Source organism: Scyliorhinus canicula, chromosome 7, assembly GCF_902713615.1.
Source record: "Scyliorhinus canicula chromosome 7, sScyCan1.1, whole genome shotgun sequence".
Classification (NCBI taxonomy): Eukaryota; Metazoa; Chordata; class Chondrichthyes; order Carcharhiniformes; family Scyliorhinidae; genus Scyliorhinus; species Scyliorhinus canicula.
The window spans coordinates 100756951-100782861 of record NC_052152.1 but is presented as its reverse complement, the minus strand read 5'-3'; the positions used below and the strand labels follow the sequence as shown (position 1 = coordinate 100782861).

Here is a 25911-nt window from a genome sequence, read left to right as displayed (position 1 = left end):
AAATATGTGATTCCTTCGGTCAATTCTAGCTGGTATGCAGATTATCATTAAACACAAGTGTAAAAGTTCCATGGCTGGACCGCCAGCCTGTTTTACTACTTGTTGCAACGCTAGTCAAAAGTGCAGTCAAACCTTGGCATTGCAGAGGCATTGAATGGCTGTAATTAGGTAATTTTGTGTTTGGGGGTTCTACCGAATTATATAGGTGTGTCAAACACGGTGCATTAACAAAATGCACTTAGACAGCCTTCTTAGCCTCTTAAGAGCTTTAAAATTAGGAGTCAAAATATTTTTAGGAGATTGCGTTCAAAATTTATCATCCGTTGCTCACGGCCCATATAATTGGGACAAGTAGCTGTGAAGAGCAGTCAAGAGTGTTTTGCGACGAGAATGTTTTATCTCCAAGGATTAAGATAACAAACTTGAAACATAGCCCCTTTCACAATTTAGGGACATCCCAGAATACTGAGACATCTGCATGGCCTGTTATGTGAAAGGATGGCACCACTGACAGTGCAGCACTCCCTCAGTCTATACTGGAAATTAAACTGGGATTATGTTCTTGTTCACTGGGGGAGTTCAAAATCACCACCACTGAGAGAAATAGAAAATGGAGAAGAGCCCCATTTATAAGATGTTGCAATGTTTTTAAAAAAATATTTTTTATTGGAGTTGCAACACAATATCAAACTTTACACAAGACCGAACAAGCAGAGAAGAAAGAAAACAATCAAATGGCAATTTATTTACAGGGTTGGCACATCGGTGATCCTAGTCACTGAAGTCACGTTTCCTTATTTTCAATGGTATACTTAAAGAGAATTGTTTTCATACTTAGTGATGGGGAGTCATGTTAAACCCTCCATTTGCGAGGGTAGATAGATTTTACTGCTTCCCCGGTTTCTTACATGCGAGAGGCCTGCGCCCTCCCCGTAAGGCCCTGCCTGTAAGACCCTCCTGTTTCCCCTCCTACGTCCCTTTTTCTCAGCGGCTCTCCTCCCACACACCCTTGTGTGCCCTCTCATCTGTATCCACCACTCCCCCCAGTTGCTGGCTATGAACAGGTCCTCAAAGAGGGTGGAAAACCTTCTCCACATGTCGTGGAATCTCTCTTCCGACCGCTGATTGAGAATTTTATCTTTTCAAGCTTTAGGAATTCAGTCAGGTCTGAGACCCACTCAGACTCGAGGCTCTGCCAACTTCCACCCCAGCAGAAGTCTTCGCTGGGCGATCAGGTAAAAGCCAGGGTGTCTGCCTCCTTCCCGATGAAGAGCTCTGGATGTTCTAATATCCCAAAGACCGCCACAAATGGGCATGGCTCCATTTTAACCCCCACAACCCTGGTCATGGCCTCGAAGAAGGCTGTCCAGAACTCGTTTGAGTCTGGGCAGGACCAGATTGGCTGGGCACCCCTGTAACCACTCACACTTGTCCTCCACCTCCGGGAAGAATCTGCTCATGCATAACCTGGTTAGGTGTATACTGTAAACCACCTTCCTGGACCAGGTTTAGCCCTGTGCACGAGGAGGTGCAGTTGACCCTGTGCAGCGCCTCGATCCAGAGTCTTTCACCTATCTCCACATCCAGTTCCTCCCCCCATTTCCATCACTTTTTATCCTGTGGGGTCCTGGTCTCTTCTATGAATCGTCTGTATATGTCACCACAGTTGTCTCCACTCAGCTATGGCTACCAATTTGTCCAGAAGCATGTGTCCGGGTAACTGGGGAAGGGACTTGGTCTCCTTGTGGAGAAAGTCGCACAGCTGCAAGGACCAAACTCCTTCCGTTTCAGGAGTTGGAGCTTATCAGACACTTCTCCCAGGGTCGCTACCGTACCGTCCATGTACATGGCCTTCACCCTCGAGGTCCCTCTGTCCTTCTTCCAAGCCCAAAATGTGGCATCTATCTTCACCGGGGCGAACTTATGTTAGTTGCAGATGTGGGCCCCATGGAGATACCAAGTTTGAAGTGGCGCCTTAACTGGTTCCAGGTCTTCAATGTAGCTCCTCCCCCTTGGGAATTCACCGGGAAGATTTTGCTCTTACCCTGATTGTGTTTGTAACCTGAGAATGCACCTAACTATTTAAGGAGTTCCGTTATCTTTCCCATACTGGCCAGGAGTTTTGACACGCAGAGGAGCGGGGAAGCCACCGCGGGAGATGATTGTGAGGCTCCACCAGTAAGCTCCTTGCCCCCTCTTCAAATGCCCATCCAGCACTCTGATGATCGAAGAGCGATGGCCAGTGGCTGAATTTCCAGTGCAAACAGAAGCAGGGACAACAGGGACCCTTCCTCATTTCCCTATGCAGCCGAAAGTACTTGGAGCAGGTGGTTTTCGTCTGCACACTCACCATGGGAGCACTGTACAGAAGTTTTACCGACGTGGTGAACCCTCATCCAAACCCAAACCTTTCAAGTACCTCCATGAGGGACCTCCATTCTACTCGATTGAATGTTTTCTCAGTGCCCAGGGAGACGATCAATTTGGGTGCCTCCTCCCCAGGTGGGGTCATTATTACGTTCAGGAGGTATCGGATGTTCGTCGTTAGTTGTCTGCTCTTGACAAACCTGGTCTGATCTTCCGTGATTACTTCTGGTAGGCAACTCTCCAGGCGTCTCGCCAGTGCTTTCGCTAGGATCACAGAATAATAAAGGACAAAAGAGGCCCTTCATCCCATCGTGTCCATATCGACACATGAAAAACGCCTGACCTGTCTACCTAAATACCATTTTCCAGCACTTGGCCCATAGTCTTGAAAGTTATGACATGCCAAGTGCTCATCCATATGAAGCAACCCGCCTGTGCCACCTTTCCAGGCAGTGCATTCCAGAAGGTCACCACCCTCTGGGTAAAAAAGCTTTTCCTCAAATCCCCCTATCGCCCCATAATCTCCTGCCCCTGACCTTGAACTGGTGTCTCCTTGTAACTGACCGTTCAACTAAGTGGAACATCTGCTCCCTATCCACCCTGTCCATGCCCCTCATAATCTTGTACACCTCGATCAGGTCTTCCCTCAATCGTCTCTGCTTGCATCAGCATTCAAGAGAGATATGGGTCTGTATTATCCACAATCTGTCGGATCCTTGCCCTTTTTGAGAATCATTGAGATCGAGATCTGTGCCAGCATGGGTGGTAGGCCCCCTTCGACAACGAATGGATGAACATTTCCTGCAAGTGCGGGATGTGCAAATGTTTTGTAAAAGTCTATCGGAAACCCGTCTGGTCCCGGTGCCTTCTCAGACTGCATGGAATTGAATTCCATGATCCCATCCAGCCCCGGCGGTGCTTCCAGCCCTGGCCTCTTTTCCTCCTCTACCACCAGTATTTCCAAGAACAGTTAAATCTCCGACTCTCCTTCGGGGGCTCGGAGGTGTACAGTCCCCGGTAAAAGTTTGCAACAGCCTCGTTAACCTTGTTTGGGCTTTCTACACTATTCTACCATTCCTGTCCCTAACTTGCACTACTTTTGCGGCAGCCTGCTTTCTTAGTTGATGAGCCAGCATGCAGCTGGCTTTGTCTCCATGTTTGTAGAAGGCTTCCCATGACTGGTGGAGCTGGTGGACTGTTTTCCCCGTGGACAGCCGATCAAATTCCATCTGCAGCTTTCTTCCTCTCCACCAGCAGTTCGACAATTGGGGCCGAGGAGTACCGCTGATCCACCTCCTGTATGGAGTCGATCTGCCGTTGCTTGGCTGCCCTTTCTCTCTTCTTAAGGGCCCTCTTAGCTATGAATTCCCCTGATCACTGCCTTCAGTGCCTCCTAAAAACGTGGAGGGCAAGACCTCCCAGTTCTGGGTGCATGTTACATAACCGTTAATGGCTTGGAGATATTTTTGTGCAGGAATCCCTATTGGCTGGGAGAGTCGTATCCAGCCTCCATTTGGAGAGGGAGTTGTTGTGCTTCTCCAACTTTCCGTCCACATAATGAAGCACATGGTCGGAGACTACGATTACGGAGTGTTCTGCCTTCACTACCCCTAGGAGCACTATTTTCCCTACGATTATAAAGTCTATACATGTTGAGCATCCCTTATCTGAAATTACAAAAAATCCCAAAATTTGCACTTTTTTTTCAGCGTCGATGTGTCGTCACAAGTGGGAAATCCCACAAGGCTCCCGAGAAATGCATAGTTCCCAATCCACGCTGCATATACTCAGTTGCCAACGCGGACCAAACATGCGCCGTATATTCTGAAAGTCCGATACACACTCGGTCCCAAGCATTCTGGATAAGGGATTTTCAACCTGCACGTGAGTGGGAAAAGGAGAACTCTTTTTTTCTCGGGTGGTTGAACCTCCACGAGTCTACTCCCCCCATCTGCTCCGTAAAGGTGTTTAGCCCTCAAGCCATTCCTATTATGGCTCTCTCTGGGATTGACTGCCATTTTCAGGTCTTGCACGCAGTTATAGTCACCCTGCATGATACGTCAGTGGGTGTCTAGGTCAGGGATTCCAGCCTTAGTTTTCTTGATGAACTCTGCTTCATCCCAGTTGAGGGCATATATATTTACCAATACCACCGGGCACACGCCAGGGTCCCGCTGACCATAACGAATTGGCCCACTGGATCCATCATTGTATTTGTCGCCGTGAACACTACTATCCTGCTGACTACTACGGCCACCCCCCTTGCCCAGGTGTCGAAACACACATGAAACATTTGTCCCACCCAGCCCTTCCTTACCCGTAGTCGGTCCCTCTCTCTTAGATGGATCTCCTGGAGGAAGGCTAAGTCTACCCTCAGGCTTTTGAGATGGGAGAGGACTCTGGATCTTTCCCCGGCCTGTGAAGGCCTCTCATGCTCCATGTAGCTATTCTGTTAGGGGGGAGGGGCTTTGCTTCTCTGCTCCTGTGGGGTCAACCATACTCATCCTGTGGGTCTGGCCCTGTTTGTTAGAGCTTGCCCACCGCTCAGGCCATTCAAGATGGCTGCTGTCTGCTTCCTCGTTTTCATTGTCACCATACAATACCTATTGAACCCAGCCTTCTACCCTATTCCCCCCCCCCCCCCCCCCACCTGCTACCTGCATCACCCCAGCCCCCTACCCATGTGATCCCTCCCTCCCTGAACTTCTGTTTTCCTCTTCCCGCCTGCCAGGCGCTCCCTCAGGCTCACCCTCCCCGAGAAGTGTGCCACGGCTTCCTCTGTCACTATACCTCCGTACGCCAGCCCATTTGCTACTGCAGCAGCACCCCTCAACGGATGGATTCCCCTAATAGTATACTTCTGTGCCCTGTCCCCACCCCCCATCCTCTGCCCGCCATGTGTGTTCACTTCTGCCCCATGCTGCATTCATTGCCCTCTACTCCTATTTCCCAGGTTGTGTCTCTGCAGAACCTGATGGCCTCCTTCGGGGCATCAAAGTAGTACTCCTTGCCCTGAAAGGTGACGCAAAGTTTGGCGGGGTAGAGCAAGCCAAACTGCATCTTCCTTTTGTACAGTGTGGATTTAGCCCCATTAAATTTTGCCCGGTGCTTAGCCAGGTCTGTTCTAATATCCTGGTACAAGTGGATGTAATATCCTTCCCACTTGCATACCTTCACACTTTTCGCCCACCTCAGGATCTGATCTTTATTCTGGTACTGGTGGAGCCTCACAATCATCGCCCGCGGTGGCTTCCCCGCCTTGGACTGCTGCCAAAGTGACAACTCTACCTCCAGGTGTTTGGCAAAGTCCTCCTAACCGACCAGCTGCAAGGGCATCGCTGCCACCTATTCCGTGGGGCTCCTCCTCTCCGTACCTTCTGGCAGCCCCATAATCCGCAAGTTTTGCCGACATGATCGGTTCTCCTGGTCATTGATTTTCTCCTTCAGCCCATTCTGTACCTTGACTAGCCTCGCCACCTCGGCTCTGATGGCTGTCATCCAACCCCCTTGGTCCATGGCGGCTTTGTCGAGGTCCCATGTTGCCTCTTTGTCCTCAAGCCTCTGCTCCATTTTGCTCATGGCCTCCTTCATGGGGGCCATCGCGGCTTCAACTGCCGCCCACACAAAGTCTTCAATCATCACCTCTCTAAGCTTCTGGAGCTCGGAGTTGATGAACTCATCATGTTCTCCATCAAAGCCTGGGTCTGCGCTGGAAAGTCTGTGGGACCATTCATTGTTGGTTCCTTGCCGCCACGTAGGCTCCCCTGTCAGAAGCTGAGGTTTCCCTCTCCTCTCTGGAAGATTTTCGGCTGGATTGCTGGTTCCTCGCCGCTTGGGGCGGCATTACGGTCGATGGGAGGTTTATTTGGGGGATTTTTCGTTCTTTTGGGGCTCATTTGCTGGGGTTAAAGGGCCTTTTAACCTAGATTTCTAGATGAGAGCCACCATTTGTGCAACCGCTCCATTCATGACCGCCACTGGAAGTTGTTTCAGTCTTTAATAGCCAATGTACTATTGAATTGCAGCAGCCAAGGTCCCATATATGGCAATACGATAATGACGAGTTGGTTGCCTGACCAAAACTGAAGTCAATAGGAATCATACTTCACACAAGGAAGCAGTCCATATCTGCATGCAGCAAGACCTGGACAACATTCAGGCTTCGACTGATAATTGGTAAGTAACAGTCATCCATACATGTGCAAGGCAATGACCATCTCCCTTGATATTCAGTGGTATCACCATCACTGAAACCCCATAATTGGCATCTTGTGGGTTGCCAACTAACCAGAAAGTACTGAATCAGCCATATAAATACTGAGGCTAGAAGAGAATGTAGAGGCTGGGAATTCTGCAGCTTCCCAAAGCTGTCCATCACCTACAAGTCACAAGTCAGAAGTGTGATGGAATGCTCTCCAGTTGCCTGGGTGACTGCAGCTCTGAGAACACTTAAGAAACTCAACACCAACCAGGACACGACAGCTCACTTGATCAGTAGCCCATCCACCAACTTAAACATTCACTCCACAATCACTGACTGAGAGTGGCAGTAGTGTGTACCATCTATCAATGCATCGTAGCAACTCGCTAAGGCTCCTGAAACAGCATCTTCAAAACCCACAGCCTCTATCACCCAGATGGACGAGGGTAGCATACACATGGGACAACTCCACCTTGCAAGTTCCATTCCAAGCCATACACCATCCTAATTTGGAATGATATTACCATTCCTTCACTGCTGCTAGGTCAGAAACTTGGAACTCCTTCACTAACAGAACTGTGGGGGTACCTACACCACAGAGTACTCTGGTTAAGGCAGCAGCTCACCACCATCTTCTTATGGGCATTTTGTTTTCTAATTATGGGGCAATCTAGCATGGCCAATCCACCTACCCTGCACATCTTTGGGTTCATAGAGGTTCATAAAGGTTTACAGCATGGAAACAGGCCCTTGAGCCCAACTTGTCCATGCCGCCCAGTTTTTACCACTATTGCCCGCATTTGGCCAATATCCCTCTACACCGATCTTACCCATATAACTGTCTAAATGCTTTTTAATAGACAGAATTGTACCCGCCTCTACTACTGCCTCTGGCAGCTCGTTCCACACACTCGCCACCCTGTGTGTGAAAAACTGCCCCTCTGGACCCTTTTGTATCTCTCCCCTCTCACTTTAAACCTATGCCCTCTAGTTTTAGATACCCCTACCTTTGGGAAAAGATGTTGACATCTACCTTATCTATGCCCCTCATTATTTTATAGACCTCTATAAGATCACCCCTAAGCCTCCTACACTCCAGGGAAAAATAATCGCAGTCTATCCAGCCTCTCCTTATAACTCAAACCATCAAGTCCTGGTAGCATCCCAATATATCTTTTCTGCATTCTTTCTAGTTTAATAATATCCTTTCTATAATAGGGTAACCAGAACTGCGCACAGTATTTCAAGTGTGGCCTTTTACAACTTTAACAAGGCATCCAAAGTCCTACATTCAATGTTCTGACCAATGAAACCACATGCCGAAAGCCTTCTTCACCACCCTGTCCACCTGTGACTCCACTTTTGTTCAATAACTCTTCCCAACACCCTACCATTAACTGAGTAGGTCCTGCCCCAAATCTATCTACCAATTACCCCACATTTATCTAAATTAAACTCCATCTACCATTCATCGGCCCACTGGCCCAATTGAACAAGGTACTGTTGCAATCCTAGATAACCTTTTTCACTGTCCACTATGCCACCTTACGAAGTATTACAACACCAGGTTAAAGTCCAACAGGTTTGTTTCGAATCACTAGCTTTCGGAGCACTGCTCCTTCCTCAGGTGAATGAAGAGGTGGGTTCCAGAAACAGATATATATATATATATATAGATATAAAGACAAAGTCAAAGGTGCAAGACGATACTTTGAATGCGAGTCTTTGCAGGTAATTAAGTCTACAGGTCCAGAAGGAGCAACTGGAGAGAGGGATAATCACGGGTTAAAGAGATGTGAATTGTCTCAATCCAGGATAGTTGATAGGATTTTGCTAGCCCAGGCCAGATGGTGGGGGGTGAATGTAATGCGACATGAATCCAAGATCCTAGCTGAGGCCGTACTCATGTGTGCGGAACTTGGCTATAAGTTCTGCTCGGCGATTCTGCGTTGCCGCGCATCCTGAAGGCCGTCTTGGAGAACGCTTATCCGAAGATCAGAGGCTGAATGCCCTTGACTGCTGAAGTGTTCCCCAACTGAAAGGGAAAATTTCCCCAAGTTCTTTAACATCCATGCCTTTCTCAACAGTAAACACCGATGAGAAATATTCATTTAGGATCTCACCATCTCTTGTGGATCCGCACATAGATAACCTTATAGATCCTTAAGAGGCCCTACTCTCTCCCTAGTTAATCTTTTACCCTTTATGTATTTCTGGAAGCTCTTTGGATTCTCCTTTGCCTTATCTGCCAAAGCAATCTCATATCCCTTTCTTGCCCTCCTGATTTCTCTCTTAACTCTACTCCGTCAACCTTTATACTCTTCAAGGAATCCACTTGATTCCAGCTGCCTATGCATGTCATATGCCTCCTTCTTCTTTTTGACCATGGCCTCAATATCCCAAGTCATCCAGGGTTCCCTACTTCTACCAGTCTTGTCCTTCAGTGCTCACCCTGAACCTTAGTTAACAAACTTTTGAAAGCCTCTCACTTACCAGCCATCCCTTTGCCTGCCAACAGACTCCCACAATCAACTTCTGAAGTACCTGGTTAACACCAACAAATTGGCCTTGTTCCAATTTAGAATTTTCACTTTTGGGCCGGACCTCTCATTCTCCATAGCTATCTTAAAACTAATGGACTTATGGTCACTGGTCCCAAAGTGATCCTTCTGTCACCTGTCCATCCTTACTTCCCAAGAGGAGGTCACGTTTTGCCCCCTGTCTAGTCGGGCCATCAGATAGTGAATGAGAATTCCTCCTGAATGTACTCAATAAATTTCTCTCCATGCAAGCCCCTAATGTTATGGCTGTCCCAGTCAATGTTGGGAAAGTTAAAGTCCCCAACTATTACCACAATATTTTTCTTGCAGCTATCTGTAATCTCCCGTACCAGCCTCCCCGGACAGGCGCCGGAATGTGGCGACTAGGGGCTTTTCACAGTAACTTAATTGAAGCCTACTCGTGACAATAAGCGATTTTCATTCATTTCATTTCATAAGAACTAGGAGCAGGAGTAGGCCATCTGGCCCCTCGAGCCTGCTCCGCCATTCAATGTGATCATGGCTGATCTTTTGTGGACTCAGCTCCACTTTCCGGCCCGAACGCCATAACCCTTAATCCCTTTATTCTTCAAAAAAACTATCTATCTTTATCTTAAAAACATTTAATGAAGGAGCCTCAACTGCTTCACTGGGCAAGGAATTCCATAGATTCACAACCCTTTGGGTGAAGAAGTTCCTCCTCAACTCAGTCCTAAATCTACTTCCCCTTATTTTGAGGCTATGTCCCCTAGTTCTGCTTTCACCCACCAGTGGAAACAACCTGCCCACATCTATTCCCTTCATAATTTTATATGTTTCTATAAGATCCCCCCTCATCCTTCTAAATTCCAACGAGTACAGTCCCAGTCTACTCAACCTCTCCTCATAATTCAGCTCTGGGATTAACCTAGTGAATCTCCTCTGCACACCCTACAGTGCCAGTACGTCCTTTCTCAAGTAAGGAGACCAAAACTGAACACAATACTCCAGGTGTGGCCTCACTAACACATTATACAATTGCAGCACAACCTCCCTAGTCTTAAACTCCATCCCTCTAGCAATGAAGGACAAAATTCCATTTGCCTTCTTAATCACCTGTAAACCAACTTTTTGCGACTCATGCACTAGCACACCCAGGTCTCTCTGCACAGCAGCATGTTTTAATATTTTATCATTTAAATAATAATCCCATTTGCTGTTATTCCTACCAAAATAGATAACCTCACATTTGTCAACATTGTATTCCATCTGCCAGATCCTAGCCCATTCACTTAACCTATCCAAATCCCTCTGCAGACTTCCAGTAACCTCTGCACTTTTCGCTTTACCACTCATCTTAGTGTCGTCTGCAAACTTGGACACATTGCCCTTGGTCCCCAACTCCAAATCATCTATGTAAATTGTGAACAATTGTGGGGCCAACACTGATCCCTGAGGGACACCACTAGCTACTGATTGCCAACCAGAGAAACACCCATTAATCCCCACTCTTTGCTTTCTATTAATTAACCAACCCTCTATCCATGCTACTACTTTACCCTTGATGCCATGCATCTTTATCTTATGCAGCAACCTTTTGTGTGGCACCTTGTCAAAGGCTTTCTGGAAATCCAGATATACCACATCCATTGGCTCCCTGTTATCTACTGCACTGGTAATGTCCTCAAAAAATTCCACTAAATTAGTTAGGCACGACCTGCCCTTTATGAACCCATGCTGTGCCTGCCCAATGGGACAATTTCTATCCAGATGCCTCGCTATTTCTTCCTTGATGATAGATTCCAGCATCTTCCCTACTACCGAAGTTACGCTCACTGGCCTATAATTACCCGCTCTCTGCCTACCTCCTTTTTTAAACAGTGGTGTCACGTTTGCTAATTTCCAATCCGCCGGACCACCCCTGAGTCTAGTGAATTTTGGTGAATTATCACTAGTGCATCTGCAATTTCCCTAGCCATCTCTTTTAGCACTCTGGGATGCATTCCATCAGGGCCAGGAGACTTGTCTACCTTTAGCCCCATTAGCTTGCCCATCACTACCTCCTTAGTGATAACAATCCTCTCAAGGTCCTCACCTGTCATAGCCTCATTTCTATCAGTCACTGGCATGTTATTTGTGTCTTCCACTGTGAAGACTGACCCAAAAAACCTGTTCAGTTCCTCAGCCATTTCCTCATCTCACATTATTAAAGCTGCCTTCTCATCCTCTAAAGGACTAATATTTACCTTAGCCACTCTTTTTTGTTTTATATATTTTCAGAAACTTTTACTATCTGTTTTTATATTCTGAGCAAGTTTACTCTCATAATCTATCTTACTCTTCTTTATAGCTTTTTTAGTAGCTTTCTGTTGCCCCCTAAAGATTTCCCAGTCCTCTAGTCTCCCACTAATCTTTGCCACTTTATATGCTTTTTCCTCAATTTGATGTTCTCCCTTATTTCCTTAGATATCCACGGTCGATTTTCCCTCTTTCTACCATCCTTCCTTTTTGTTGGTATAAACCTTTGTTGAGCACTGTGAAAGATTGCTTGGAAGGTTCTCCACTGTTCATCAACTGTTCCACCATAAATTCTTAGTTCCCAGTCTACCTTAGCTAGTTCTTCTCTCATCCCATTGTAATCTCCTTTGTTTAAGCACAAAACACGATTATTTGATTTTACCTTCTCACCCTCCATCTGTATTTTAAATTCCACCATATTGTGATCGCTCCTTCCGAGAGGATCCCTAACTATGAGATCATGAATCAATCCTGTCTCATTACACAGGACAAGATCCAGGACCGCTTGTTCCCTCCTTACATATTTGCTCCTCAATTTCCCGCTGACTATTTGGGGGCCTGTAGTACAATCCTATCAAACTGATCTGTTCCTTCTTATCTTTCAGTTCTACCCAAAGAGACCGAGTGGGCAAACCCTTGGATATATCCCCTCTCAGTACTGCCATGATATTCTCACTAATCAAAAACGCAACTTCCCCTCCTCTCTTACCTCCTGATCTGTCTTTCCAAAACATCTGTACCCTGGAACATTGAGCTGCCAGTCCTGCCCCTCCCTTAGTACTTGCCCCTCCCTTAGTAATAACTATAAAATCCCAGTCCAATGTACCCATCCATGCCCTAAGTTCATCTGTCTTGCCCGTCAGCCCTCCCTCTTGCACCATCTCACTCAAGTCATATGAACTGAAATTAAATGAAAATCGCTTATTGTCATGAATAGGCTTCAATGAAGTTACTGTGAAAAGCCCCTAGTCGCCACATTCCGCCGCCTGTTCGGGGAGGCTGGTACGGGAATTGAACCGCGCTGCTGGCCTGCCTTGGTCTGCTTTAAAAGCTAGTGATTTAGCCCAGTGTGCTAAACCAGCCCTGTCTATCCTGTCATTCCTACTCTGACTAGCACGTGGCACTGGTAGCAATCCGGAGATTACTACCTTTGAGGTCCTACTTTATAGTTTAACTCCTAACTCCCTAAATGCAGCTTGTAGAACCTCATCATGTTTTTTACATATATCATTGATGCCTATATGCAGCTGGTGTTTCACCCTCCCACTCCAGAATGTCCCGCAGCCGCTCTGAGACATCCTTGACCCTTGCACCAGGGAGGCAACATACCATCCTGGAGTCTCGTTTGCGTCCGCAGAAATGTCTGCTTATTCCTCTTACCATTGAGTCCCCTATCACTATAGCTCTGCCACTCTTTTTCCTGCCCTGCTGCACAGCAGAGCCAGCCACGGTGGCTTGAAGCTGGCTGCTGCCACCTTCCTCTGGTGAGACATCTGCCGTAACAGTATCCAAAATGGTATATCAGTTTTGGAGGGAGATGGCCACAGGGGACTCCTGCATTGCCTTCCTACTCTTCCTTTGTCTGGTGGTCACCCATCTCCTAACACCCTCAGTAATTTTTAACTGCGGTGTGACTAACTCACTGAAAATGCTATCCACGACTTCCTCAGTATCGTGGATGCTCCAAAGTGAGTCCATCCGCAGCTGTGAGTCCATCCGCAGCTCTAAAACCATCCAACAGTCTAACAGGAGCTGCAGTTGGACACACTTCTTTCACGCAAAGGAGCCAGGGACACCGGAAGTCACACATAATTAAACCAGCAGACCTTGCATGAAAATAGTCAAATAACTAAATCTGGTATAGTGAGGTTATATTTGTATTTAGTCAAGTCAAGAAAAATTAGAACATAGCACCCAATGCTAAATGGATTCTCATGTGTAGTCCCTGCAACATCAAAGAGTTTGTGAAGAGATTATATTGCAGATGCTTAAAACCCATTTTAAATAAAGCAAGTAAGGTGTTGGGATATTGAAGTAATAATCTAATCCATATGAAATCCAGATACATTATTCCTTTGAAAGCACACTGTTGACACTATATAGAACCCATTCCTGAACCAGCGATTGTCTGCTGTCTGGCAATGTAGTAACAGTTGTCTGAATGGAGTTTTACATCATAAAAATACGACTCACTTGCAATGATATACGAATTTTCTTTTCTTCATCCAACTCATTCATCAACTGTGTGATCTCTTTTCTGCCAAAATAAAGCAGCAACATTTCAACTTTTTACATTCTTTCTGATGGTGAAGGCCCCATATAAATGCAAGTTAATGTTTTGTAGGCTTGAATAAGTTAGAACTTGAACGAATTACCAAAATAAAATCAGAAAATGCTGGATAAACTTGGCAGGTCTGCAGCAACAGTTAATGTTGAGTCCATGTGATCCATCCACAGCATCCGTGGAGAGAGAAATTACAATTCTGTGGATGGGTCATATGGACTCAACGTTAACTGTTGCTGCCAGATCTACCGAGTTTATCCAGCATTTTCTACTTTTATTTCTAATTACACAAACCCTTTTCCCATTATCCTCAACATAGTTTTAAATCAAAATGTATAAATGAGAAGGATGTTTTGGCGGGGATGCAAGGAGAGTAAGTGTCCCGGTCTACATATCGGTTTTGAGTAATTAGTAGTACGGTTGCACAGTAGTTAGCACTGCTGCCTCACAGTGCCAGGGACCTGGGTTCAATTCCGGCCTGAGGTCACGGTCTGTATGGAGTTTGCACTTTCTCCCAGTGTCTGCATGGATTTTCTCTGGGTGCTCTGGTTTCCTCCCACATTCCAAAGATGTTCAGGTTAGGTGGATTGGCACTGCTAAATTGCCCTTTAGTGTCAAAAGGTTAGGTGGAGTTACTGGGATAGGGTGGGGTCTGACCCTAGGTAGGGTGCTCCTTCAGAGGGTTGGTGCAGACTCGAAGGGACGAATGGCTTCCTGCTGCACTGTAGGGATTCTATTCTATTCTAATTTAAATCACAGACTACCAACAAGTGTGGCTGGAGTGACAGTGTTTTAGCAACATTCATTAATTTGAGTGGAGAAGCTCCTACACACAGTCACACAATACAGGTAAATGTACTTCATATGTGCATCTATTTACACTACTAACATTTACCACTATCCAGTAACCAAGATACTAAAGTACCAACGTTGATCATGGTTACCTTTTTATTAACTCATGCACAAGGTTCATGAGAAGACATTTGGCAAATCAGTATTGCGATCACTTGCCAACCACCATGTTCACTACTCATTGTTTATCAAATAATCAAAAATGGAATTAGAAAAACTTCTGTCTTGTAGAAAAAAGGTTACATTTTACAGTTATTTCTTTTCCTTTGTGCAATAACTGATAAGTTTGGCCAATGAATCTTTATGACTCACTAGAAACTGAGCTCTCCAATCCTGCTTAGCCTATGGGCAAATCAGACTTTGCAAGTCAACACGAAGCTTTCAAGCTTTGCAAGTGCCATGAGCAGCAGGCGTGTTATCAATAAAAGCTGAATATCCTCCGAGATACCACTTTGTTCCTAGGTCAATGATGGGCAACTTGCAGCCCGGGGTGGAAGTGGAGGGGGGTGCAGCCCATCTGGGTTCTGAGTATAGCCCGCAAGACATTTTGTTGACCGTTGTCCTTGCGCAGGGTTGCCACATTTTGCTGATTTCCATCCATGTAGTTTTTTTTCCAACCAGTATGACTGATATTATACGCACACAAATCAAGGACAAGGGAAGTTAGGTACATGCTGATTGCACACAACACTGACTGCGAGAGCTCTGCATCCAAAGTGTAAATTTTGTTTTTAAAATTTAGAGTACCCAATTTTTTTTCCAATTAAGGGGCAATTTTACATGGCCAATCCACCTACCCTGCACATCTTTGGGTTGTGGGGGTGAGACCCACACAGAGACGGGGAGAATGTGCAAACTCCACACAGACAGTGACCCAGGGCGGGGTCGAACCAGGATCCTCAGTGCCATGAGGCAGCAGTGCTGACCACTGTGCCGCCGCTACATATTTTTTTAACCATTGAGTTGATTTTAGTTTTGATGTACGAGTGATTAAGCATTTTCTATAATTCGTTATGAAATATTTGGCATGTATTAAATGTATTTAATTTTATTCATGGAGTCATGTGAAGAGCTCAGTTGCCAGTGATTCATAAAAATTCTTTGACAGAACTTACCAGTTATTGCAGTCATGATTAGTGAACGGGCGGCACAATGGCGCAGTGGTTAGCACTGCTGCCTCACGGTGCAAAGGTCCCACAACCCAAAAGATGTGCAGGGTAGGTGGATTGCCCTTGCTAAATTGCCCCTTAATTGGAAAAGAAAATTGGATACTCTAAATTGATTTTCAAAAATGATTAGTGAACAAGCCGAATTTCAATCTTGTGGCCCATTGAGATGAAGGAGGGTCATTCATGCGGCCTACTCACTAGCCTAGCTTGCCAATCACTGTCCTAGGTGCTAAATGCAGGGCAGGTTCGTTGATGGCACAATGATGATATATTAAATATTTACCAACAGCAATAGAAAGGGCCCCCTTGTTTTTAGAAAATATTTTACTGAGGCATTTATCATTTTAGCCATCAAATTTCAACAAAAACAGAAACACAACAATATAACCAACAACCCCTCCCCCCCTGCCCCCTGAGAACAAACCCCAGCCAACATGGCTTACACAAACAATGTGTCATGTGAGAGTACCTTTAAGAAATGGATGTTTATCAAATAGCTGTTGTGGATGTACCTTTAAGAAATGGGTGTTTATTAAATAGCTGCAGTGATGTCAGAGTGAGTGTGTAGCTGGGCTGGCAGTCTGTTTTTACTTTCGTTTTTGAGCTGGCAGCTACAGTGTGTGTTTAGTTTTGTTTTCCAAGTTGGAGCTGCATCCAGCCAAACAAGGTATAATTTTGATCTCTCTCTCTGTATGAAAAAGAATGCCTTAAGGGCACGTGCTAATTTAAAAGTGATAACTGCTCTCAGTAGAGAATTTAAACCTGCTGTCTTTGTTAAAGATTGTATTTGTCTGATGGATGCTGCTAGGAAAGATTAAGGGTTACTTATAGAGTACCGTATTCTCTATACGGTATTCTAAATACCGTAAGTATTTGAGTTGATAGTTGCTAAGAAGTTTACTGTATGTTTATAAATTGTTAACTGGATTCATGTAATAAACATTGTCTTGTTTTAAAAGTACTTTAGATCCCTGTTGCATCACACCTGTAGAGTGGGCCCTTGTGCTCCCCATAACCAAAATCTATTAAAGGTTATGGGTCAGGTGAACTCCATGATACACTTTGGGGTTCTCTAAACCCTGGCCCGTAATAAATGCCACCTCCCCAGCCCCCCTCTGTTGGTTCCCCTGCCTTACTCGTCTCGTCAATGCCCCCCCTCTCCCCCCCCCCCCCCCCCACCCCGACAGCTTAATTTTTCTCGAAAAAGTCGATGAACGGCTGCCACCTCCTAGCAAACCCCTGCAACAAACCCCTCAAGGCGAATTTAATTTTCTCGAGTCTGAAAAACCCAGTCATGTCGCTAACCCACACCCCCGACTTCGGCGGCTCCGAGTCCCTCCAACCTAGTAAAACCCGTCTCCGGGTCACCAGGAAGGCAAAGGCCAGGACGTTGGCCTCTCTCACCCCGTAGGCTCTTGGGTCTTCCGACACACCGAAAATCGCCACCTCTGGACTCGGCACTACCCTCACTTTTAACACCTCTGACATGACGTCAGCAAACCCCCATCAGAAACCCCTCAGCCTCAGACATGCCCAAAACATATGGCATGGTTTCCAGGATTCCCCGCACAGTGACCACACCTATCCTCCACCCCCTGAAAGAACCTGCTCATCCGGGCCACAGTCACGTGTGCCTTGTAGACCACCTTAAATTGCAGCAGGCTGAGCCTGGTGCATGACGAGGATGCATTGACTCGCCTCAAGGCCTCCTCCCATAATCCAGTCTCCAATCCCCACCCAGCTCTTCTTCCCACTTTCTCTTAACCTCCACTATCAGGGCTCCCTCTCCTACTCCTGTTCTCGACACCTCCCTGCAGTCCCCGGTGCGGCAGGTCGAAACCTGCCTCTGCACAAGCTCCCTCACTTGCAAATACCGGAACCCATTCCCACCTGGCAACTGAAACTCCTCCTATAACTCCTCCAAGCTCTGGAAACCCTCATCAATATACAGTTCTCCAAATCTCTCGATCCCTGCCTACTGCCACTTCCAGCTCCCCTCGGGCAAACCGGTGATTATTACATATCAGCACCCACACCGATGCTCCCACCAACCCCATGTGCTGCCTCCACTGTCCCACACCCTCAGGGCTGCCACTACTACCGGTCTTGTGGAGTACCTTGCTAGCGAGAATGGCAGAGGTGCCGTTAACAGTGCCCCTACATGAGGCCGCCTCCATCCGTTCCCAAACTGAACCCCCCCCACTACCCACTTCCTGAACATCACAATATTCGCCGCCCAGTAGCGATTAATAAAATTTGGAAGAGTTAGCCCCCTCCCCCACTCATACGCTCCCGCTCCAGCAGCACCTTCTTCACCCGGGAGATTTTCCACGCCCAGACAAATTCCGAGATCACTGCACTCACTTTTTTTAAAAACGCCTTGGGGATAAAAATTGGGTGGCTCTGGAAAACAAACAAAAACCTTGGGAGGACCGTCATTTTAACTGTCTGTACCCGCCCCGCCAATGATAACGGGAGCGCGTCCCACCTCCGAAAGTCCCCCCTAATCTGGTTTACCAACCGACCCAAATTCATTTTATACAGCCGCTCCCACTCCTGCGCCACCTGGATACATAAATACCAAAAGCTCTCCCCCCCCCCCAAACCACCTTGAACGGCACCTCCCCCAGTCTCTTCTCTTGCCCCCTCGCCTGGATCACAAAGATGTCACTCTTACCCGTATTCAATTTGTACCACAGAATCGGCCAAATTGCTCTAATATCCCCATAATCCCGCCAATCCCCCCCAGGAGGGTCCGATATGTACAGAATATATCATCCGCGTAAAGCCCCCTGTGCTCCCCTCCTCCCCCTCATACTATCCCCTGCCAGACCCTCGATGTTCTTAATGCCATTGACAACAGTTCTATAGCCAAGGCAAATAACAGTGGGGAAAGTTGGCACCTCTGCTTCATCCCCCGGTGCATCCTGAAGTAATCTGATCTCACCCGATTTGTCCGCATACTCACCAACAGTGCCTGGTATAGCAACTGGACCCAGTCCACAAAGCCCTGCTCGAACCCAAACCGCCCCAGGACCTCTCATAAGTATTCCCACTCCACCCGATCAATGGCCTTCTCTGCATCCATGGTCGCCACCACCTCAACCTCACACCTCTCTGGAGGCTTCATAATCACATTAAGTAACCTCCTAATGTTGGTCGCCAAACGTTTCCCCTTAACGAACCCCGTCTGGTCCTCCCCTATTACCCCTGGGAAACAGTCTTCGCTCCTCGTGGCCAGGATCTTCGTCAGTACTTTGGCATCTACATTTAACAGGGAGATCGGTCTGTATGACCCACAGTTTTCCAGGTCCTTATCTCACTTTAAACTGAGGAAGATTGACGCCCGTGGCAACATCTTGGGGAGCACTCCCAACTCCTTTTCCCCATTGAAAGCCCTTACCAACAGCAGTCCCAACACCCCTGAGAACGTCTTGCAAAATTCCACTGGGCACCCGTCCGGTCCCGGGGCCTTACCGATTGCATCACCTCCAGCCCCTCTACTACTTCTATCAGCCCAGTTAGAGCCCCCAGGGCCTCCACCAGCTCCTCATCAATCTTCGGGAACTCCAATCGTCCCAGAAACCACCTCATCCCCTCTTCCACGGCTGGGGGTTCCGACTCATACAATTTACTATAAAAGTCCCTAAACACCCTATTGACCCCCGCCGAGTCCAGGACTGTATTCCCGCCTGTGTCCTTCACTTTCCCAATCTCTCCAAAGATGTCCAAAGTCCAAAGATGTGCGGGTTAGGTGGATTGGCCATGTTAAATTGCCCGTAGTGTCCTAAAAAGTAAGGTTAATGGGGGGAGGTTGTTGGGTTACTGGTATAGGGTGGATACGTTGACTTGAGTAGGGTGATCATTGCTTGGCACAACATCGAGGGCCGAAGGGCCTGTTCTGTGCTGTACTGTTCTATTCTATTCTATTCTATTCTCTCTTGCCAACTCTTGCTTCCTCAACTGGTGCGCTAACATCCTGTTTGCTTTCTCCCCATACTCGTATACCGTCTCTCTCACCCTTCTCAACTGCCCTACAGAAAGGGCTCCCTTAACAGATTTCATATATGATCTAGAGTTGGGATGCCTACACGGAAGAAAAAGATGCCTAGAAGATTAGGTTACGCTACATTTAGTTAGGAAAACCCACAGGGGCTTTTCACAGTAACCTCATTGCAGTGTTAATGAAAGCCTAATTTTGACAAAAAGATTATTATTATACTCAATAATGTAAAACTAGACACTATTCAAATATAATTAAGATATTAAATAACTGAAAATTTCAAAGACTCAGCTTGATAGATAATAATATTCAGCGTTTGTACTGTACTCTCCATACCTAACTTGTAGATAACAGAAAGTCAACTCACTTGTGCTGAGACTTCATCATTTCAATGAAACTTCTCAATTCCTTCATTTGTGCTCTCAATTCCTCAATTGGATCCTGAGTCTTGTCACTCTTTGGCTTGAGATCAGTATTGTACTGTGATGGTGAGTTTGGTCTCTGCCCAGCTGCAGAAGTGATGCCATGGTGGAATGCATAGATGGCTGATGCATGTGAATTGCTTCCAGATGGTAAATTTGACGCTCCTGGTTTTGGTGGCAACGTTTTATCAGATACCTAAGACAATTCAAGTGTAGAAAGACAAATAAAAACTATGCTGTCAAGAGCTTTAGAACACAATGAGTACAAGGATGCAGCAGCAACAACATTCACTGTGATATTCCCACAGGTGTGGAAGCGATCCCGATCAATCCTGCAAACGATTTGAAAAAATAGCAATAAAACCACATCATAAATCATTCCTTCTGTTTAACGTAGAACTTGCCACCCAGAACTCATTCAAAATATATATACACACACATATCTCTCATCTTCTAATATTGATGCAAGACCAGCAGTCCAGTAACAATATGCTACTGACTTCTACTCCATACCGTAATCTGGAGGAGAGAAGGGGAAGAAATTACACCTCCGGCAACAAAGAGCCATAAAACATTTCTCCAAGTTAAAGTGCAGAAATTATAATGGGATATATTTATTTTTGAAAGTTTCCTTGAATTTTTGAGCCTATGTGCAGATTAATTACAAATACTTGTACGGATATTGCGATGACACATGCTTTGGTGACATATTTTTGTGCTTTAAGACCATAGGTGATCAGGAGTTATGGGGAGAAGGCAGGAGATTGGAGATGAGAAAATATCAGCCATGATTGAATGGCGGAGCAGACTCGATGGGCCAAGTGGCTAATTCTGCTCCTATGTCTTATGGTCCTATAGTGGGGTGGGGTGTATTCTGAAAGAGGCTTAATTGTTTAATAGGTTCTAAGAAATACCCACGTGACTGGAGGTTGCCATGGGGTAAACAGTTAAGAAGTAACGGGTAAAAGTAAATCTAATTGCAGTGGGGCTGGGTCAGCTGTGTTTTCTGTTTGGCAGTTCAGAACCGAGAATTTGTGCAAAGAGGAAACAAGCAAGATTCTCTCTGGAACAATTCTCTGTTGGCGGTTTTCGAATAGATCGTGGTCTCTGAAAATACAGCAGAGATTCTGTTAGAGTTGGAAAGAGCACAGTGCAGAAGACAGGAAGGGAAAGGGATTGTAGATTGGATCAGATCAATCTAGAGCCCACCTGACAGATTAAAATGGAAAGAGAATCTCAGGACTATGGTGACCTAAATGAGAGAAGATTCATACACGTGTGCTTTGTTGATGGTAACCATGTCCAGGCACTTTAGATGAAATACAACTGCTGGTGAATGTGACTCAAGTGCTAAAATGATTGACTGGGAAGTGAGAGATCCTACATAGCAGAGTCCAAGTTCGAAAGACTGCAAGATTGCATCACAGAAAATGTGAACAGCAAGCACCAGAATGAAAGACGGCAGACAAAGAACAGAGATGAAGTTTAAGCAAGGAACAAGAGAATAGATCAGGAGTGAGACTGATGCGTCAATAGATTTTGTAGGAGAGATAAGGCAGGTATGAGGGCTACAGAGGGAAGTGAGGAAATGAACAGAAAGGCATAATGGGTAGTTAGGCCAAGTTAGGAGTAAAATTTTACTGCAGTAGAATAAGGAGTTAGGTTAGTGGACTTTTAAACATCAACTGGGATTCAAGGAAGGAAGAGGGGGATGGGTAGCCACTAGGACCATTTCTTTGTTGCAAGGGATACTGGGAAAAGGGGCCTCAGGCCAGGTTAAGGAATGTGGGGAAAGCCTGTGGGAGCTTTGCATTTGCACCGTTGCCTTATTTGGTCGTATGTATGTGAAACTTGATGCAACTTGAATGTATATGAAATGAGATGTTTTATCCCTTTGTCTGCACTCTGGCTGTTGAAGATTCAGGAGACATGGTTGTGTCCTGCTCTCCCAATAGAGTGAGTCACCCAGCTAGCTGGTTAAAATAAACAATAATTGATACCTGCAAATCCGTCTCAACTTTTATTGAGACCAGACTGAAAGCAAAAGAATCAGGATTGTCAGAAGCAGATGTAACTTATGCTATGGCTCAGCAAAGTCGTGTTGCCAATCATTCAGATTACAAAATTGGTACAGGAGAGCACGGCAATAATGTGGTGCGGCAAAGATGGTGCAACTGCGTGGAAAGGAGCAGGTGGGAGAGTTGCTACCATTGCTAGCGGCTGCGTTACAATTGTTAGTGGTTGGGTTAAAATAATCTATTTTTTAAAATATAAATTTAGAGTACCCAATTCATTTATTTTTTCCAATTAAGGGCAATTTTGCATGACCAATCCACCTACCCTGCACATGTTTGGGTTGTGGGAGTGAGACCCACGCAAACACGGGAAGAATGTGCAAACTCCACACGGACAGTTACCCGGGGCTGGGATCGAAGTTGGGTCCTCAGCTCCGTGAGGCAGCAGTGCTAACCACTGCGCCCCTGGGTTAAAATCATCTATTACATGGGATGGCCAATGCCCCATTGCGATAATCCATCCATGGAGAGGCACAGTGGTTAGCACTGCTGCCTCACAGCACCAGGGACCATGGGTCACTGTCTGTGTGGAGATTGCATATTCTCCCCATGTCTGCATGTATTTACTCTGGGTGCTCCAATTTCCTTCCACAGTCCAAAGATGTGCAAGTCAGGTGGATTGGCCATGATAAATTGCCCCTTAGTGTCCAAAGATGTGGTTAGGTAGGGTTAAGGGGATAGGGTGGGGGAGTGGATCTCGGTAGGGTGCTCTTTCAAAGGGTCAGTGCAGACCCGATGGACCTAATGGCCTCCCTTTGCACTGTATGGATTGTATGATCCTGCTTGGATCAATAAATCCAGGTGACTGGAAGGTGAAGTAACCTCCCCACTAGTCTCATTTCCAGGTGGCAGATGTTCTTCGGCGGTCATCTGTGATATTTCAAAGCCAAGGCATAAGAGATCCAGCAGAGTCTTGTAAACATGCACCAGCTTTATCTTTGAAAAAATCCTGTTCAGAGCACAGTAAGTATAATGGCATTGGATGGGTGCATTTTATTCAAATTGCTGTTTAGTATGGCTTGTGTGTGAATCATAGAATCCCTACAGTGCAAAAGGAGGCCATTCAACACATCGAGTCTGCACCGACCCTCTGAAAGAGCACCCTATCTAGACACAGGCCCCCACCCTATCCCCGTAACCCCACCTAACCTTTTTGACACTAAACGGCAATTTTTTTATCACGGCCAATCCATCTAACCTGCATACCTTTGGACTGTGGGAGAAAACCGGAACACCCAGAGAAAACCCATGGACAGGGGAAGAACATACAAACTACACACAGACAGTCACCCAAGGCTGGAATTGAACCCAGGTCCCTGGTGCTGTGAGGCAGCAGTGCTAGCCACTGTGCCACACTTGTGTGTGGTTGGATGTTTTTCTTATCCACCAAATTATTACACAAGATATTGAAACAACAACCTCATGCAACACTTTCACAATCATCGCACAGTTGTAAAGGATCAGAATCTGAATATCCTGAGAGCATTCACTGTGTTCTCATGCTTTTCATCATTTTTAAAATTGGAATGTTTTATTACACAAAGTTTCATTTTTCATTATAAGCTTCTGCTTGTCCTTTCCTGTTGGTTTGTCAGTGCCCAGCTGGGCATGTGTGCAAGAAATGTATTGGCGTGTCAATTTATTGTTTCTATAAAACCTACATACGTTCCTAATACTTTTTGCTGTGAAAGTGGGAGCTGGTACTGCTGCCTCACGGCGCAGAGGACCTGGGTTCGACCCCAGCCCTGAGTCACTGTCCATGTGGCGTTGGCACATTCTCCCTGTGTCTGTGTGGGTCTCAGCCCAACAACCCAAAGATGTGCAGGGAAGATGAATTGGTTAGCACTGTTGCTTCATAACACCAGGATCCCAGGCTCGATTCCTGGCTTGGTCACTGTCTGCATGGGTTTCCTCCAGGTGTTCCAGTTTCCTCCCACAAGTTCCAAAAGACGTGCTTGTTATGTGAATTGAACATTCTGAATTCTCCCTCAGTATCTCAGTGTACGCGAACAGGCGCCGGAGTGTGGCGACTAGGGGCTTTTCACAGTAACTTCATTGCAGCGTTAATGTAAGCCTAATTATAGTGACATTAATAAATATTATTATTATAATGAAACAAAGTTGGCTCAGTCCATATGTTTCAATATTACTCAAGTACGACATAAAAGGCGGCGAGCTGAGCGGTCGCACTAAAAGGGGGGCTCCCGCGGAGTGAAGAGGCCGGGGCGTTTATCTCCGCAGCGGGGAGAGCAGGGCAGGCCAGGAGCGGAGCAGCAGCGACCCGGACGGAAGCAGGGCCCAGCCTGCGGCAAGAAGGGAGCAGAGACCTAACCCCCCCCCCCCCGGGAGAGCGCGGGGTGCAACCAGCAGCGACCCAAACGGAGCAGCGGGGCCCGACCCGACCTCCCCCCCCCCCCCCCCCCCCCCCCCCCCCCCCCCACCCCACCCCACCGGCAGCGACCACCACGAGGCAAGAACAAAGAGACTCTGAACCAGAAGCCTCTCTCTCTCTCTCTACCCTGGGTGAGTGAGGGGAAAGGAAGAAAAAGAGAAGTTTTACAAAAAGAAAACTGTTAAAGAGAGGGGAGGGTGAAATATATACATATATATATATTTTTATTACTTTTTTATTTTTTTTAAATTTTATTTTATTTTTTTATTTCCTTGCACTCTCTTGTCCCATCCAAAACAAGCCCACCTAAGAGGAGTTGTATAAAAGGGGGAAAATAAAGTAGCAAAGGAAAGGAGGAAGGAGGGAAGAAAAAGGGAAGAGACAAAGAATAAAGATAGGGTGCGGAAAAGGGGGGGGAAAGAAAAACAAGGGAAGAAGAAAGGGAAGTGGGAGGGAAAAAATGCCAGATGAGAGCCAGAGCAGAGGGGGAAGGGTCACCAGATACAGACCGGGCAAGGGGCGAGCCAGCTCAGGCGAGCAAAGCGGCGGAACGAAAGTATCGCCGCATCGTAAAGAGCTGGACCGACAGGTGCCCTCTCCTCCGGGACAAGGGGGGGGGCGGGAACTGGAAGGCACACTTTACCGAGGAGCTGAGGGAGCAGTTGCAGGTACTCAAGGCAGAGGTGAAGGCAGAAATAGAGGCCACAGTGCAGGCAGCAGTGGACAGGGCCATGTCAGGGGTGCAGCAGGCCCTGACCAGACTAGAGGAGAAATTGGATACCCAAGGGGAGAAACTGGAAGCTCAGGAGGCGACCATTAAGGAGCTGGAGAAAGCAGCGACTGACGCGAGCGACCGGGTCACGGCCCTGGAGAAGGAGGTGGCGAGACTGGGCGCAACAGAGAGGAGCCTGAAGGGCAGAGTAGACGACCAGGAAAACCGCTCAAGGAGGCAAAATGTCAGGATAGTGGGCCTGCCAGAGGGGAGCGAGGGTAGAAACCCCACAGCATACGTGGCTGAGATGCTGGGCAACTTAGTGGGGAGGAAAACTTTCCCCAACCCACCGGAAATGGACAGAGCACATCGGTCGCTGCGCCCGAAGCCCAAGGCAGGGGAACAACCGAGAGCAGTCATAGCTAAACTGCACCAGTACCAGGATAGGGAGACAATCCTGCGCTGGGCCAAGGAAAATAGAGCTTGCAAATGGGAAGGACACGCCATCCGAATCTATGAGGATCTTGGGGCAGATATAACTAAGAGACGGGCTGAGTTCAACAGAGCAAAAGCAGCTCTCCACAGGAGCAGAGTGCGTTTTGGTATGCTGTACCCAG

General features: G+C 46.7%; 1 protein-coding gene across 4 annotated transcripts in view; it reads right to left on the bottom strand.

Moving 5' to 3' along the window:
- sh3kbp1 (SH3-domain kinase binding protein 1) overlaps positions 1-25911 on the bottom strand; it is a 413248-nt gene that overhangs the window by 1986 nt on the left and 385351 nt on the right. For 3 of the 4 annotated variants that reach the window (XM_038802548.1, XM_038802549.1, XM_038802550.1), the window contains 2 exons: positions 20061-20311; positions 13579-13642 (listed from right to left, as the gene is read on the bottom strand). In XM_038802548.1, the coding sequence (XP_038658476.1) occupies positions 13579-13642; positions 20061-20311 (315 nt within the window). Of the gene's footprint in view, positions 1-13578; positions 13643-20056; positions 20312-25911 lie in introns of all 4 variants that reach the window. The other variant, XR_005461315.1, reaches the window with a different exon arrangement.